General features: G+C 47.5%; 1 protein-coding gene across 1 annotated transcript in view; it reads right to left on the bottom strand.

Annotated features, from left to right (window-relative positions):
* The window catches only part of ATP8A2 (ATPase phospholipid transporting 8A2), a 438,273-nt gene that overhangs the window by 405,356 nt on the left and 15,306 nt on the right, over window positions 1-17,611 (bottom strand). Inside the window, exons 3-6 of the mRNA XM_079903371.1 lie at window positions 3,313-3,412; window positions 2,744-2,842; window positions 1,766-1,811; window positions 711-751 (exon numbers count right to left, since the gene is read on the bottom strand). Coding sequence (XP_079759497.1) covers window positions 711-751; window positions 1,766-1,811; window positions 2,744-2,842; window positions 3,313-3,412 — 286 coding nt within the window. The remainder of the gene's footprint in view (window positions 1-710; window positions 752-1,765; window positions 1,812-2,743; window positions 2,843-3,312; window positions 3,413-17,611) is intronic.

Genomic DNA, 17,611 nt, shown 5'->3' with positions numbered 1-17,611 from the left:
CTCCAAAAACATCTTGTGACCATTAAGTTCCAGCCACAACAGAGACTCACTGAAAAAGCTAATTTTAGTAGCCAGAGAACACCCAGGTGGCACGGGATGTTTCTTCTCAATCTTCTATTTATCGCTAGTAACAACCAAATCACCACGCCGTTCTCAAACCCCGCCGACCCCATAACTCCAGCGAGGCAAACACTCCTTGCTCTTGTAAAGCTAAAAGCAGCAACTTTCAGCCTCAGAACCCACCCAGGATGGTTCCCAGCCCCCAGTCTACCACTTCTTATATTTAGGGCTAATTATAAACCCAAACTCTCTCCACCAAAAATGTCAGAAGTGAGAATTTCAAAAGTTAAAAAAAAAAAGTCTTTAAAAGAGTGCATTGAGATAAAGAGAACCACAGAAGACCAGGGGAAAACGCTTCTTTACTTGGATTCAGAAACTAGAAAATGATTTGAAATTTCAGAAATATCCATCAGGGGCAATGAATGTCCCAGCTCTGAACTGACACAGGGAATGGCTTCTAGAAGATGCAGCAACTGAGGAGACATGCACCCGTTCTAGGAAAGCCTCAGGGAAAAACCACACTGCACCACTTACATGACATGGACATGGCTTGTGTCTTAACACAAACTTTATACCAAAATCAACACTAGCAATGAATTACAGGTCTCCAAACCAGTACTTTCTGGCATATCTTTAAAATTTGTTATTACCTCTTTCCACATAATGGTATGCCACATACCATTCCTTAACACTGCAAAAGAAAAACAAAACAAGTATCAGTTAATACTGATGATAATCAACATAAAATCAGCTTTCCAAAATCCAAAAGGCTCCTTTTAAAATTCCACTGATTAATTCCAACATACCATATCCTTAGACATAAATGTATAACATCATCACTGCCCAAAACAGAGCCCCAACTAGGTACTTATGTACCATATAGAGAGGAATGCATACACATATTCATGTTTGCAAATAAGTTACATCTATTCATATTTAGCCCATATGAAGAAAACAATCACCTTGCATTTACAAGATTCACCAAAACACACACACTCGCATAAACACACCGCCCCCCCCCCCCGCATTAACACAGAGCTACCATTCTAGAAATGCAACAATAAGCAGATAGAGGTCGGGGGCAATTATAAACCAAGGCTATGAACGCTTTGACTTTTATGGACATAAAATATGTCTAGCTCCTGAAAATTAAAACCTTTTCTAAAACTCTAAAATACACAAATCCTGTTCGGATTTTAATTACCAGGACTCACCTTTTGTTGGATTTGTTTGTCATTTTGCTATTTTTAAAGTATCTTATAGATTTCCCTCAATTATTTATTTATTTAGTTTTGGCTGCCTTTGGTCTTCGTTGCCGCGCGGGCTTTCTCTAGTTGCGGCAAGTGGGGGCTACTCTTTGTTGCGGTGCGCGGGCTTCTCATCGTGGTGGCTTCTCTTGTTGCAGAGCACGGGCTCTACGCACGCGGGCTTCAGTAGTTGCGGCACGTGGGCTCTAGCGTGCAGGCTCAGTAGTTATGGCGCACGGGCTTAGTTGCTCCGCGGCGTGTGGGATCTTCCCAGACCAGGGCTCGAACCCGTGGTCCCCTGCATCGGCAGGCGGATTCTTAAGCACTGCACCACCAGGGAAGTCCCAGATTTCCCTCAATTTATCTCAACACCATTAACTACTTATTTAAAATTCCTTAACTGCAAGTCTTCTTCTTAAGTTTTCTAGTGGAAAAAATGAGTCAGCCTGGGGTCTTACCTATCGTTTTCTTTTTGTTAACCGCATTGTCTGCCTTATGTCGCTTCTGTTACAGAAAGAAAAAAAGGTGTTAGTTTCAAAAGTTCCAGATGAATAACTGAAACAGCGAACAATAAGATCCAGCAAAAAACAAGACAAGGAAGCCAACGGGCAGCTACACTAATGTCCTAAAATTCAGTTCAATGGTCGTGATCCAGCGCCACTCGCGAAATTCAGAGACTAACACCGTACATGTAGATGCGGTTTAAATGCTTGTATTTTGGTTACAGCAAGGAAAAAACACTTGGAAGCATAAAACTTTCTACTCCTTGATTGTTTTAGATCGAACTAAAAGAATTATTCTATAAGATAAACTAACAACAAACAACTGAACTCATTTTATTGATAAAGAACTTTGGAGGCAAAGTACCTCTGCTTTGATCTGTACTGCATTTATTCATTTACCTATTCCCAGAAAAATGTGCATGCATGTATGAGAGAGAGGGGGAGACAGACAGAAAGGAAGGGGAGAAGGAAGAGCCTGAAAAGAGGACAGAGAGAAAACAGGAAAGAGCATGAATATGGCTGTAGCCAATGAATTTGGAGATGCACTGAAGTATAAGGAGGGAGGAGATTCTTGTAAAGTAACCTCAATGCTGCTCTACTAGACAGCAATTCAGTCTTTTATGGACATAAAATATGCTTTTATATTTGCTACCCAGACTAGCACGCTCTCAAGGAGGATGTAAGGAACATCGGCAATAAAAATCAAAGCGGGTCCATAAACCTAACATCAGGAAATACAGATTGAACTACTTCTGTTTCACCGTATAGTTCAGACACTGTGTGCACACATTCTGTCCCCAAAAATACCATCATGAAACTTGAGAGCCTAGTTAGCCTATAGACCAACCTTTCTGTCCTAAAATATCCAAAGCAGCAAATAAGTTGTAAGTTACATTCAATAAATGTTTTTATTATCTGAAAGCAAAAACTTACAAAATCTTCTACAATCTCTTTGATGCCTGCGATTGTTAAAATAATGATCAATGGCACCAGGGTGGTATATCTTCCTGTTGGAGAAACATCTGGAATTTGCTGTAAGATAGAGAGACCAAAAGAGGGAAGTTGGCAAATTAAAATCCTCTCCAAGAAAAAGAAAATATGGCTCACACTCCTCGCTCCTCTGCAGTTCTGTTGCATTCATTTCTGTTACAAAGCGATTACCTTATTTTAAGAGCTAGCTAAGTCCATTACCTATTTTTAAAATTCTACCCAACGTTGTTTTGTGTTTGGATCAGAAAAGAGGGTTAGAAGTCAGATCCCACAGTCTTCTTTCAGTGCCTCTTTTCGTAACTGCAATTATCCTTAAGCAAAGAAGGATATACCTAAAGAAGTCTCCCTTTATGCAAAGATCCCATTTGTTCAAGCAAACAGTAATTGGATGAAGGAGGCACATTTCATTCAAGTCTGATGACCCTTTCTCGGTTAAGTGACCTTTTTAGCAAGATCTTATTTTGCATACAATTAAGGTTACGAATTTTAAGTAACTTTTAAAAAAATGTCACCTGTAATAAGGCAATGAAGAGGAAGAAGGCATTGGCAGCTCTCCTGATCTGCTCGTACAAGAATCGAGGTAGAAACGTCAACACGCTGTACTTGGCCGTACTGTGAGGACAAAGGAAAACGCTGCTATAAGTTATGGATGTAAATTCTAAAACACAGGAAAACAAAGTTTCCAAAATTACACAAGTGATTGTAAAAACAAAATATTTCAAAACTCAGGACAAGAACATTGCTGTGCTGGCCCTCTCCGTCTTGTAAAAAGACACCTTTCCTAAGAAAATCTTCTAATGGGATCTCTGTTTTCAAACTTTGATACATACGTGTTCATTTAGTGACACACGGTGTAACCAGGGAAATGTACCCACCTTCTAGGAGCCTTGTGCTATGAACACACTCAGCGTATAAACGATGTCTGTATAGATAAAGATACGTATCGAAGATCACAAAACAGAAAGAGGCACACGTTCCCAAAGCAGTAATATATGAACAGAGAGAGGTGAAGCATCTGCCTAGTACCTCACACAAACCAAGGTAGAACTGTTACCCCAGGATTGCTGAGTCACTATAGTTCTTATCACAAAGCCGCTGATTCAACGTAGAACGTCCACTGTATCAAGCATGCCCTGGTAACGGGCGTGTGGTTGACAGTTCAATGTGTCCCTCTGGACACTCAACACAGACATTTTATGCTCAGCCACACCTGAATGAACCCCCCTTCCACACATCCTTCATTCAGCCACCTTCACTCACACTCCACTTCCACGTGAGACATCCTCTCCTTCCACGCCGTGTCTCCAGGACTAATCTTGCCCTCCCATGAAGTGTGGTCCAATTCGCGAAGGCTCTTCTTCCTCCAAGTCACAGGGTGATGTTTACACCTCCGTAATATAGTCTCTGCTTTGCTTTGTATTATATTTATGTACCCCCAGAATAGATTCTTGGAACAGTACGAATGTTTACTTTGTTAAAAAAACAAATAACAGACCCAAAATGGAATCACCTGTGCTCAGCCCACATCATCAAACTGAGACTCGATGCCTGACCTAATTGCAGCTTCAGCCTGTTCCAGGAATCTAATCTTAACCAGTCAGTCTGGAATCACCTGGTCAGCACTAGGGAGGTTATCAACCTGATACGCCCCAAAGGAATGTGACTTTGCCCCAAACAATTGACTCTTAGCTAGTAACTTCCTTGTCCCACTGTTTTTTACCTATAAAAGTCTTCCACTTTGTACAACTCTTAGAGCTACTCTATCTGCTCGATGGGATACTGCCGAACTCATAAATCACTGAATAAAGGCAATAAGATCTTTAAAATTTACTCACCTGATTTTTTTTTTTAAACAACTTCTACTTTGTATGTTCCTAGCACATAGCAGATAATCAACGAACAGTGCAATAATGGAAAGGCATAAACTGGGGACCTGAGGGATAAAACGAACCATACCTCCTTTAGCTGCTCAAAGCCTCATCCATAAAAATACCTGCCGAGTCTGAGCTCACCTTCTGAAGCCACCTCTTACCTGAAGTATAGTCTTGGGAGATTTTCTGGGTTTAAAATACACATTAATTAGAAGCACCAAAGAGAAGAGCCAGGCGCTCAGAAGACAGAGCACCTGAGGCACATGTACTTCTATAACACCTGACGGTGACCAAACCTGGAATGACCGAATGAAATGCCAAAACTGACAACTCGGGCTTCCCTGGTAGTGCAGTGGTTAAGAATCCACCTCCCAATGCAGGGGACACAGGTTCGAGCCCTGGTCCGGGAAGATCCCACATGCCGTGGAGCAACTAAGCCCGTGCGCCATAACTACTGAGCCTGAGCTCTAGAGCCCGTGGACCACAACTACTGAGCCCGCGAGCCACAACTACTGAAGCCCACGTGCCTAGAGCCCGTGCTCCGCAATCATAGAAGCCACGGCAATAAGAAGGCCGTGCACCGCAATGAAGAATAGCCCCCTGCTCGCCGCAACTAAAGAAAACCGCACACAGCAACGAAGAACGAAAGCAGCCTAGATAAATAAATAAATTAAATTTATTTTTTAAAAAACTGACAACTCAAAACACACAGCAGCCTGAGGCCATATGATGGGGGCGGTGGGGAAGGAATGGGATGGGATGGGATAGCTCCATGTACCATTTGTGGCCACTGCTGCAGGGAAGATCTGGTGTCACAGCCTGGTGTTTTGCAATATACAATGATTAAGAGTCATCCTTAAGACAGAATTATTTCTAGCCTTCTTCTGAAGGCGCTGTGATACTGTGATTTATTACAAGAAACATATATTTGGTCTTCATCCCAGTTACTGGCACAGAGCTCCTAAAACCTTTGGGATATCTGTTGTGTTGAGAGCGATAAAGGTATCTTTTCTTATGTCAATGAGGTGACTCATGGAAAGTCCCTAGGTAACCTAAGGATGGGGGCTGGATGGCAGGGGAACCAACCACATGATTGGAGGGTTGAAACTTTCAGTCCCACCCCCTCCTAAGAGAAAAGAGGGGCTGGAGGTTTCAATCACCGACAGCCAATGATTCTATCAATCACATGTCTGCAATGAAGCCTCCATACAAAACCAAAAGGACAGGTTTGGAGAACCAAAGACCCAAGGGAAGATCTGATGTTGCCATTTACGTCTATAGACCATCTGCTGGCAGAATTCCTTCTTCCTCAGGGAGGTCAGTCTCTGTTCATTCAGGCCTTCACCTGACGGATGAGACCCACCCACATTATGGTGGGCAATGTGCTTTACTCAAAGCCCACCAATTTATCCATAAATGTTAACCTCATCCAAAAGGTACCTTAAGAGAAACACCTAGAATAACATTTGACCAAATGTCCAGGCGCCCTGGCCCAGCCAAACTGACACAGAAGATTAACCACTGCACGCATATCCCGATTCAGTGGGTCTGGAATGGGTCTGAGATTCTGCATTTCTAATGAGTTCCCAGGTGCTGGTCTGAGAACCACACTGAGCAGCAGCTACCCCTGAGGAGGTAGATGTGTTCGAGTCACCCATTTGAGTTCCACCCAGCTGAACAGGATACAATGTAACTGGATTCCCCGGGGGAAAGAAAATTGACAGGATGAAAGGGGTGCGTGAAGAGCTTCCCAGCAGAAGAGTTTGTTCACCAGCTGAATTCGTTACCCCAGAAGATTCCCCCTCAAACTGCACGTGTCAGCCTCCCTGACGGCCCGGCCAGGCACTGGCTGCAAGCACATGTCAGGCGTTTAGTGAGTCTGTAGGGCCTGGGGCACGGGGAGAAAGGACCAGGAGAAAACAGGACTGTTTCCCATGGCTCACCCAGCTTCCCTCTAAGTATCTGTTAGATCAGTGTTTCCCGAAATCAGGTGACATGAAGAACGACCAGGGACTTGTCAAAAATCCATCCATCCATCCATCCTTCCACAGGTATTTACTGAGCCTTATCTATGTGCCAGGCACCATGCCCAGCACTGCGGGGAATCAAAGGGTCACAAAAGCATTATCGCAAGGGAATTACATTCTAGAGACAAAACGACACTTTAAAACCAAATAAAATATGCGGCAGGATAGATAGTGAAGAATACCGTGGAGGAAAACAGACCAGGGATGGAGGACACAGAAGAGGACACTGCGGGGTGAGGGGGGCGGGAGAAGGGGAAGAAGTTATTTTCGACAGTGATCAGGGAATGTGTCACTTAGAAGGTGACCTGTGAGCAAAGGCCTAAGGGAGGTGACGAAGCAGGAACCAGCCACGTGGATGCACAGAAAAGAAATCTGCAGAGAGAGGGAACAGCCCGCACAAAAACGCTGAGAGGGAGGGCAGCCGCCGTCCTCCTGCTGCAGGGGCAGGGAGGGGACGGGGGGGGCGGGGCGATGGGGCTGACTCAGGCCCTGCAGCTCACGTCCCCACTGGCCTTTCTGTCTTCAGGAGACAGGAAGTCTCTGCAGGACTCCGAGGATAAGACAAGGTCTGACGACAAGGCCAACCTGCAAACCTCTCTCCGGGCCCCTGACCCAGCAGGGAAGGAACCTGGCTACGTGTGTGGTGGGCACGTTCCTCGTGGAAACTCTTAGGAGCTGGCGAGTATGGGCAACAAGCATCAGAAAACAGGGCCTGGAGACACGTGGGTCAGGGGCTCCCTCCTGTCACAACAAAAGCACTTCCAGAATCTGACCTCCGGAGGGCAGCCCCGGAACCAACCCCGGGGTGATGCCTGAGTGCAATTTTCCAGCCGGGAGAAAAACTCCAAGTTGACGGCTGTCCTCCAAAGGCAAGTCTGACAACGCAGGAGCTGCCCAAAGACTAACTTCTCTGGACCACAAGCTCCGGAAACCCAGCAACCAAACTAGCTTAACACGCTCCTTCCAGATGTGAACAGTAACCCACACTGGGGTGTTCTCCTTCTCTGGCCTCACGTGGACAAATACATTTCTCGTACGTGCCCAAGGTAGCCTAGGCGTTCAGTGTTTACTGGAAGACCGGGGGGCCCCTTTAAACCCCTTCACAGAAGCTCACTCTGTGAGCTGACCAGTGGCTCCATGACCCTGTTCTGGGAACGCTCCCTCTCCCAGCTCCCTGCAGGAGACCTTCCACCTTTCTGCTCTCACATGTTCGCTCAGCAAGGAGTTCCGGATTACTGAAGGTAAAAGACACGGCCTAAGACGGCCATTCATGTCCTCATAAACAGCTTCATTCATTTATCCCTTAAGAGTACATTACACACCAACCCCTAAGAAAGAGCCATGAGACCAGTATATACAAAGCCCCCGGGGGACCCCCTGCCACTCCCGTTGACAACGGGCCTCACCGCACACCTGGGACTCGCCCAGGAGGACGTGCCGACAGACAGCCTGCCGCGGACAGGTCCTCTCCCCTGCCGTGGACTCCTGACGCAGTCAGTCGCCCCTCCCAAATTATATTCTGGAAACCTTGAACGCAAAAATCCCTGATCACCAGGGCCCGTCCATTGTCAAGATAGGCCCACCTCACTAGAAGGTTTTACTTCATTTTACTGAGCTACTGAAATTTCACCAGTTACAAAGAACAGACTAATAAGCTCATTTCCAAACGTGGACGTGTTTATTTTCAACACTTTTCCAGTTTGTCTACAACTGGAAAAGAGGTGCTAGATACCGCCTGGCCTCATAACCTGTTCCCAGAATGCAGTCACTGGACCTGGACCAGTACTGAGAGCGCCGTAATTACTCACAGCACTTCATCATAGACCGTGCGGCCTGAAAAATCAGCCTAGTCTTTACAATACACATCCAATGAGAAGAATGGGTTGAGTCCTAATCGATCAGCTTATAAATATACCTTTGAACATAAGTTCAGAAATTAGACACCCCTGTAATTCCCATTAAACAGCATGAGTGTCCTGTTCCTATCACATTTCTAATTTGGTTTTTTTTTACTCAATACATTATTCAGTGAATAGCTTTGGACACAAGGCAATTTATCTCACATAGAAACGTGGGCTGAAAAGAAGATAACAGAGAGAAGGCAACATTTTGAGCACGGAGCTCGCTGCCAGGCAAATCTTTCGGTGAAGAAAACTCCCAGGCAAGCAGTCCCGAAGGCCAGACATTAGACATGCCTACGGCTAACATCTTTAAACATGGCACCGTGGAAGAGTAGGTTTGATTCGTTTGCTTTACGAGAAAACTTGGCAACTTTCTGCTACAAAATCAGAAGAAAAGGAGTTTGAGACTCTGACTCAATTTTACATGGCAAATCTCAAAGGATCCCTTTCCATGGGATTTCCCATCTTCAGTAAAAAGATACAGCAAATACCTCTTATGAAACTACCTGGCCTAAAGGCAGACAAGCACAGGAGTCACAGTTCAGGCCCAATCCCACCACTGCCACCAAAGAAAAGCACTATGGGTCAGTCTATTGAATTACAACACCCTTGGCCCTTCACTGAGAACTCAGTATATCCTTTCCAAACCCAGAGAAACAAGCCCTAACAAAAGGAAAGGGTTAAGGCTGCCCTGGAAGTCAAAGGTGTGACATGACTCTGAAAATCAGTTACGGGAGCAGAAGCGCTCAAATCCATCCTGCAGGTCTCTGCCCTCAGTCACAGAGGCGGTGTTGCTGCTGGTCGCAAAGGGAGGTCACCGTGACTGTCCAAGAGGTCACTCCCAAGCAGGTAGAGCCCAGGAGCTCCAACCATGAGTGACATCTACATGGGCGACCAGCAGAGGTGGAGTCAGGGTGCAGAGCTCACTGGTGTGGGACACACACAAACCTCACTTGGAGCTGAACGTAAAGCAAGTCTGTCTCTCCTTTATCATTTTATTTTTGTCTGTTTCTCACATGACTGCCAACCTTCATCCAAATGTTTAATTTTTTTTTTTTTTTTTTGCGGTACATGGGCCTCTCACTGTTGTGGCCTCTCCTGTTGCAGAGCACAGGCTCCGGACACGCAGGCTCAGCGGCCATGGCTCACGGGCCCAGCCGCTCCGCGGCATGTGGCATCTTCCCGGACCGGGGCACGAACCCGTGTCCCCTGCATCGGCAGGCGGACTCTCAACCACTGCGCCACCAGGGAAGCCCCAAATGTTTGATGTTAATTACAAATTTCCTGTTGGGTTCTGTGCACTTTCCTGAATGCCGGATAAGCTAAGGATGCTGCTGGAGTTCCCGGAAGTGAGCACACCCATGGAGGCGCCGGTCAGAAACTGAACACAGAGACACGAGGGGCCTAAGTCTTTACGTATGGGATTCGACAGCATAAAGGCCAATCTCAAGGGCTCCTGGCTTCTGACTCCCCACTGTAAAATGGACCCACACATTTCACACTTCTGCCTACTCAGGCACCATTAAAATAGTAGAAAACTGTGTAAAAATATACTGCCACGTTTTTAAAATCTAGGAGCGGAATTATCAGCTAAGGAGTTTCTCCACCCCCCCCCACCCCCAAAATAGACTCCTTTCTGCTTTTGGCAAGAAAGATGTCTCCCTGCCTCTAAGATGCCTTCTGAGAATGAGCCATGGGAAAAGAGGGGCATGCAGAGGGGCCTGGGGCCTGAGGAAGGGCCCTGGGCTGTGAGGCAGGCAGCCTGACCTACCAGAGAAGACAGGTCAGCCCATTTTCAAGAGAGCACAGGGTCACTGCATTCGTTGGGGTTCCCCAGAGAACCAGAACCAATAGGATGTATATGTACATGTATGGGCTCACACAAGTCCCAAGATCTGCACTCAGCAAGCTGTAGACCCCGGAGGGCCGACAGTGTAGCTCTAGCTCAGAGGCAGGAACAGACGACGTCCCAGCACGAAGCCTGTGAGGAAGGAACAGTTCCCTCTCACTCAGCCCTTTGTTCTATTCAGGCCCTCACCTGATTGGACGAGGCCCACCCACACTGGGGAGGGAAATCTGCTTTACTCAGTCCATGAATCCAATGTTAACCACGTTCAAAATCACCCTCACAGAAACACCCAGAATAATGTCTGACTAAATACCCATCAAGTTGACATAAATTCACCATCACAGTCACCTATTAGGCAGGACTGACCTCGGAGAGCCTCCTGGAGAGAAAGGAGGTACCTGGGGACAAGGACACTCAGAGCAGCCAGTTTGGGGGCTCACCCCACCGCAAGGACACTGGGGCTGGTGAGCAGTACTGTGAAACACCTCCTCCAGCTTAACAGTGCCGGGACCCGGCCCTGCCCTGCCCACCAGAGGGCCCAGGACCCAGCCCCGCCCACCAGCCGCGAGCAGCCTCTACACACGGCAGGGCCTGGCAACCAACCAGAAGGGGGGCCGGCTGCACCCACCAGCACACCGACAGTAGTCAGCGCCGCCACAGCAGAAGGGCCCATGCAGCCCACATAAAGGGTACCCCTAGAGCACACAGCTCTGGTGACCAGAGGGGAGTGCCCTGCTGGTACCCACAGGGCGTCTCCCACATAAGGCCACTTCCGCAAGATCAGGAAGCATAACCAACCTACCTAATACATAGGAATAAAAGCAGAGAATGAGGCAAACTGAGGTGACAGAGGAATATGTCCCCAACAAAGGAAGAAGAAACCCCAGAAGAACTAAGGGAAGTGGAGATAAAGCAATCTCCCTGAGAAAGAGTTCGAGGTAACGACCATAAAGATGCTCAAAGAACTCAGAAAGGGCTTCCCTGGTGGCGCAGTGGTTGGGAGTCCGCCTGCCGATGCAGGGGACACGGGTTCGTGCCCCGGTCCGGGAAGATCCCACGTGCCGCGGAGCGGCTGGGCCCGTGAGCCATGGCCGGTGCGCCTGCGGATCCGGAGACTGTGCTCCGCAACGGGAGAGGCCGCGGTGGTGAGAGGCCCGCGTACCGCAAATAATAATAAAACATAACAAAAGGTTGCAAAATATACAGTGTTCTGATGCAAAAAATAAGAATTGATATGTAAAAAACAAAAATGTTCCAGGAGAAAAATGAGACAGGAAAAATAAGTTATACTAGAAAGGAGACAAACACGATATACTACTTCACTAATTCACCCTGAAGTAAGTAAGTTAAATCTTCATCTATAAGAGAATTCAGAGAGATGTCTTCTAAACCTAACTTAGAAATACGGTGGAAACCACCAAAAGAATTAAAAACAGTGGTTGCCGTTGGTGGAACAGAACCAGAATGGGAGAGACAGGGCTGGAAGCTACTGATTTTCGTGATAAGCTTCCACAGTATTGGAACTTTTAACTACCTTATGTATTATTTTAATAAATATTTTAAATAAAAATTAATAGTACCAGATGTAACTGTCAAGGGGCCATCAGTTCTTGGATGTTCAGCTAATTTCAGGAATGGTTGTACATAAGGAGCTGTTTATTAGAACATGAAATTAGGCTGAAGACCTAGTTTACTCGTATACTGCTTCCCACCACAAAATGAGATAGTTACACTCATATCTGATAGTAATCCCTTCAATCACCTCCTTCCGCCAGCAGCAACTGTGCCCCGGGTCACGGACAAAAGGAAGGGAATTTTAACCTGCCCTCCATGAGTCTAACGAGAAGCAAACACCCAGAGCCTGGCACCCAGAGTACAAAGTGTTTACACACTCGTTGCTTTGAGAAGAGCAGTCTGGCTTTCAGGACGGGAGTCTTCACCCTGTAACTCAGCCCACGGGAGAAATGAGAGTAATGTTCCTCCCCCTTAAATGGAAGTCACTTTATTCTGTAGCATTTTAGCTCTTATTCAGTTCTCTTGCTTCCTTTCATCCTCTGCTAAATTCCTAGAACATCTCTCTTCTTCTCATCAAACCACATCCTTCTCTTCTGAGCCAACAGCCCAAGGGGTCACCTTCTCTGCAAGTTTTTCTCTATTCATGTCTACCCAGCGCACAATCATTTCAACTGTGTGTGTGAGTATGAGTGTGGGCGGGGGTGAGGGGTAGGGGAAAGAGAGCAGGGAAAGCAATTCTCTCTCCTCTGACCGTTGAGCTCTAGGTTGGCCGCATCAAATAAGTATTCCCTTAACCCCTGTGCTTGCCTTGCGGGTGGAGAGCCCAGAGCACACCTCAGACCAGCAGCAGCACAGCGCCCTCTGCTGGCCGGTCGTCACCGCAGTGTTTCTGCCAGGTAGACCTCACTGCCCCATCCAGTCTGAGCCAGACCACGGTCCTCAGTCGTTCTCCAACAGAAGCTTCAATTCACCCCATGCTCAGAGGGTTCAAATCCGGGGCGGGTACAAAACGCACTAACCAGGAAGCTTGAGCTGTGAGCTCAGATCAAGGTCCGCACAACATGAAACTGTGTTAGAACGTGGCTACAGGAAGCAGGAAAGTGATGGCAAGAAATAAAAATACGGTGGGACGCACATATGGCCACCTTACCTTTGATAAAGGAGGCAAGGATATACAATGAAGAAAAGACAGCCTCTTCAATAAATGGTGCTGGGAAAACTGGACAGCTACATGTAAAAGAATGAAATTAGAACACTCCCTAACACCATACACAAAAATAAACTCAAAATGGATTAAAAACCTAAATGTAAGGCCAGACACTATAAAACTGTTAGAGGAAAACATAGGCAGAACACTCTGACATAAATCACAGCAAGATCCTTTCTGATCCACCGCCTAGAGAAATGGAAATAAACCCAAAAATAAACAAATGGGACCTAATGAAACTTAAAAGCTTTTGCACAGCAAAGGAAACCATAAACAAGACGAAAAGACAACCCTCAGAATGGGAGAAAATATTTGCAAATGAAGCAACTGGCAAAGGATTAATCTCCAAAATTTACAAGCAGCTCATGCAGTTCAATATCAAAAAAACAAACAACCCAATCCAAAAATGGGCAGAAGACCTAAATAGACATTTCTCCAAAGAAGATATACAGATTGCCAACAAACACATGAAAGGATGCTCAACATCACTAATCATTAGAGAAATGCAAATCAGAACTACAATGAGGTATCACCTCACACCGGTCAGAATGGCCATCATCAAAAATTCTACAAACCATAAATGCTGGACAGGGTGTGGAGGAAAGGGAACCCACTTGCACTGTTGGTGGGAATGTAAATTGATACAGCCACTATGGAGAACAGTTATGGAGGTTCCTTGAAAAACTAAAAATAGAACTACCATATGACCCAGCAATCCCACTACTGGACATATACCCTGAGAAAACCATAATTCAAAAAGAGTCATGTACCACAATGTTCATTGCAGCACTATTTACAATAGCCAGGACATGGAAGGAACCTAAAAGTGTCCATCGACAGATGAATGGATAAAGAAGATGTGGCACATATATACAATGGAATATTACACAGCCATTAAAAGAAACGAAATGGTGTTATTTGTAGTGAGGTAGATGGACCTAGAGTCTGTCATAAGTGAAGTTAAGTCAGAAAGAGAAAAACAAATACCATATGCTAACACATATATATGGAATCTGAAAAAAAAAGGTTCTGAAGAACCTAGGGGCAGGACAGGAATAAAGAGGCAGACGTAGAGAATGGGCTTGAGGACACGGGGAGGGGGAAGGGTAAGCTGGGACGAAGTGAGAGAGTGGCATGGACATATATACACTACCAAATGTAAAATAGATAGCTAGTGGGAAGCAACCGCATAGCACAGGGAGATCAGCTCGGTGCTTTGTGACCGCCTGGAGGGGTGGGATAGGGAGGGTGGGAGGGAGATGCAAGAGGGAGGGGATATGGGGATATATGTATAGCTGATTCACTTTGTTACACAGCAGAAACTAACACACCACTGCAAAGCAATTATACTCCAATAAAGATGTTAAGAAAAAATAGGGTGGGAGACAAGGGACCCCAGTCTCCATCCTCGCTTCCAGGTCCCTCTCCCCCTCTCCCCCTCCCCCGGAGCCCTCCATCAACCTTTGCAAAAGCAAATCCCGTTGCTTCTTAAAACCAAGTCAAACCTCTCGTCAACGTCTTAACCACTGGCCAATCCTGAGGTCATTAGATACTCTGGCCTTTTCTGAGCTAAGAGGAGGTGGGTAGGTGCCACCCTGCAGGGAGGAAGCGGAGGGTGGCGACGGCACCATTCTCAGCTCCCCAGGTCCTGTTTTGTTTTTACCCAAATCTGACCCTTATAGTCCTTAAGAGCAACACGCCAGGACAGCGGGGCTCACACAGCTGTCGGGGAGGGAGATGCCAGCCAAGGGGAGAGCTGAGCAAACACCCAACTCGGTTCAGGAAGGGGGATCCTGCAAGGAGGGAGGTGGCGCTGGGACAAGAGTACAGTCATCTCCGGGACACCACCTAGCAAGGAGCCGCCAGGGGACAGGAGGGGCAGGGGGGGCTCACGAGTGAAGCCCAAGGACATCGCTGTGACCAACGAAACCACCGGAGCATCACGCTTACTCGCTGCTGGATGGACGTGGGACGGAAGGCGTCTGAAAGAATCAGTGGGAAGATAGTGGTGACTGTGTTTGCAAACAGTTATAAAAATGTCAGAAGCTTCAATTCACTTTTTATCCTTCTGTTTTCAGTTTTTTGAACAGAGATGAAGGTCCTGTGACTATCAGAGAAGCAAAGCTCTTCTAAAAACCCACAGGTACCAGGGTCCCTGCCCCTCCAAAAGCGGAAACAAAGAAACAGAACACAGGCTGCGTCCCCTCTCATCTCCCCTCTCGCCGTACCTGCCGCCTCCCTCACTGTCTCTGCCAAAGCGGCCTCCATACCTTCTCTGCTGCGGCAGTGGTTGGGCTCCCAGGAAACCTAATAAAACATTTATGCGTGTTTCAATCCTCCGCAGTGGCAGGAAGGTCAAAGCCCCCCCACCAGGCACAAAGCCCCCTCGGGACAGTCTCCAGCACACACAGAAGTCACTGCGGCCAATCCAGGCTGATCTCTTTACCTCACTGGGGTTTTTCGTTTCCCCAAAGGTTTAAAAAAACACTAACACGTGTTCCTCAAGGAAGCAAAGCCCAGCGGGCCCTCCACTGCGGCGCAGTGACCCGCATGTGGCTCCCTGGGTTCTCTGGGCCACGGGGGGGGGGGCGGGGGTGTCAGCTCCCTCCCCAAACCACCAGGTCGCTGCTCCGGTCCCTCCCCCTCCTCTAACCATCCCCCCACCAGCCTGGCTCCTTCCCTCTGAAGCCCCTCCCCCTGCCGTGGGGGAAACAGGACTTGATTCACCTCCACCCCCAGCTCCCTAGCTGCCGCTGCTCCTCGGGCCTCAGCCCTTCCCATCCTCTTAGGAAGGGACAGTTCTCCTGTCCGCGTCCAAGTCCACGGGCTGCCCTTTAACCCCAGGCACCTCCACCAGGCTCTCGTACCATCCGACGGTCCAATACCTCAGCCTTCCCTCCCGCCCTTCACTGCTGACCCCTCAACCTTTAAACATGCTCACGACTCTTCCTGGCAAGATCTATTTTTATATAAAATCATGCCCGAGCTTCTCCCCTTCATCAGCCTCTCTCTCTTCATCGACTCATCTCTGCGGAAGGGTCCCTACCCACCTCCCTCCTCAAAGGGCCATCCTTGGCTTCTGTACCCTCCTCCCCGGGTACCATGTCCCCTCCTTCGCTGAGGGGCCCTTAGACAGGACCCTCTCGTTCAACATCCCCAAGGGTCTTGTCCCCTCACTTCCGTATCTCAAATCGCCACCAGCCTGTGCACGGTCACCAAATCCACCTCCAGCCTTGACCTCTACCACAAGCCCTCCCTGGACCAATATATTTACCTCTGGACACTCCTGCCTGCCCATCCCAGACGTGCAAGGTCAGTGTGGTCCAAACTGATGGCTCCGCCCCCCGTTTCCCATTTGGTTAGTGATTCTGTGATGGGTGCCCGTAGCCATGCCCAGGAGTCCAGAAAAAACGCAAAAATAGGAGATGGAACAAGTGACAACAGAGAGGTCAGGCGCCCCCAGTGAACAGAAGAAGAGGGTGGGATTCGGTGGGGATTCTGTTACTTAGAAAAACTAAGAGCCAGTTCATGAGCAACAAACACAAACGTGAACAAAAAGAAAGCAAAGGTTGCACTATTACATCAAAATTAAGTCTAAGGCCAAAACCATGACTAAGGCCAAAATACTCACTGCAGCCATGTCACCACCAGCATGGTAAATCCTGTGCATTAAGTGACACAGCACAAAGCATGTCAGGCAAAACTCAGGAGCGAGCTGACCCCCAAATTTGTGACAATCTGGTAATAGCATTAGTCTCCTAACTGGATGAGTGAGAACATAGAAGAATGTAATGTAAGACTCTGGAGCCTACAGAGAATCTATCTCCTCCCAAATGCAGAGGGAGACCTGAGCCAATCTCTCACTCCTAGTCGTAGGGAACGAAGCAACAGGGAACCCGTGACACATTCACAGACCACCTGCCAACGGGCGAGAGACACGGGTCCCGCCTGCCTCAGGCGCTAAGGACGGCAGGCGTGGGAGCTGCAACAGGAACTGGTCAACAGGTCAACGGAACCTGTTCCCCCAAGCCAGGCCACGGACTCAGGATACAGTCACCACAGGATTTCACAGCCAGAACAGCGCTTGAAAGATCTACTTCGAGCCCCTCATTTGACACAAGAGGAAACCTAGGCCCGGAAGACAGGATGCTATGGCCAGATACAGCTGCACAGGTGCAGGAGAAGATGCAGCCCACGGTCAAGGGCAGCTTGAGACCCAGGACGATGGTAGAGGGGCAGCTTGCCTCCGCTGGGTCACAGACCCAGAGAAGATTGCGTTTTAGTAGTCCCCTCCTCCGTGTGGCAAAATTACATTCAGTAACAATCATGAAACTAAAACATATAAAATTGACCGGGAAGCAGCAAACACTGCCTTTATCAAGTTTTATCTGATCATGCCAATAAATACTAAAATCATAGTACAAGAAAAAGCACAACTCTT

This window comes from Stenella coeruleoalba (genome assembly GCF_951394435.1).
Source record: "Stenella coeruleoalba genome assembly, chromosome: 18".
Classification (NCBI taxonomy): domain Eukaryota; kingdom Metazoa; phylum Chordata; class Mammalia; order Artiodactyla; family Delphinidae; genus Stenella; species Stenella coeruleoalba.
Note: the sequence above shows the minus strand (reverse complement) of the source record. Positions and strands in the feature narration are given on the sequence as shown.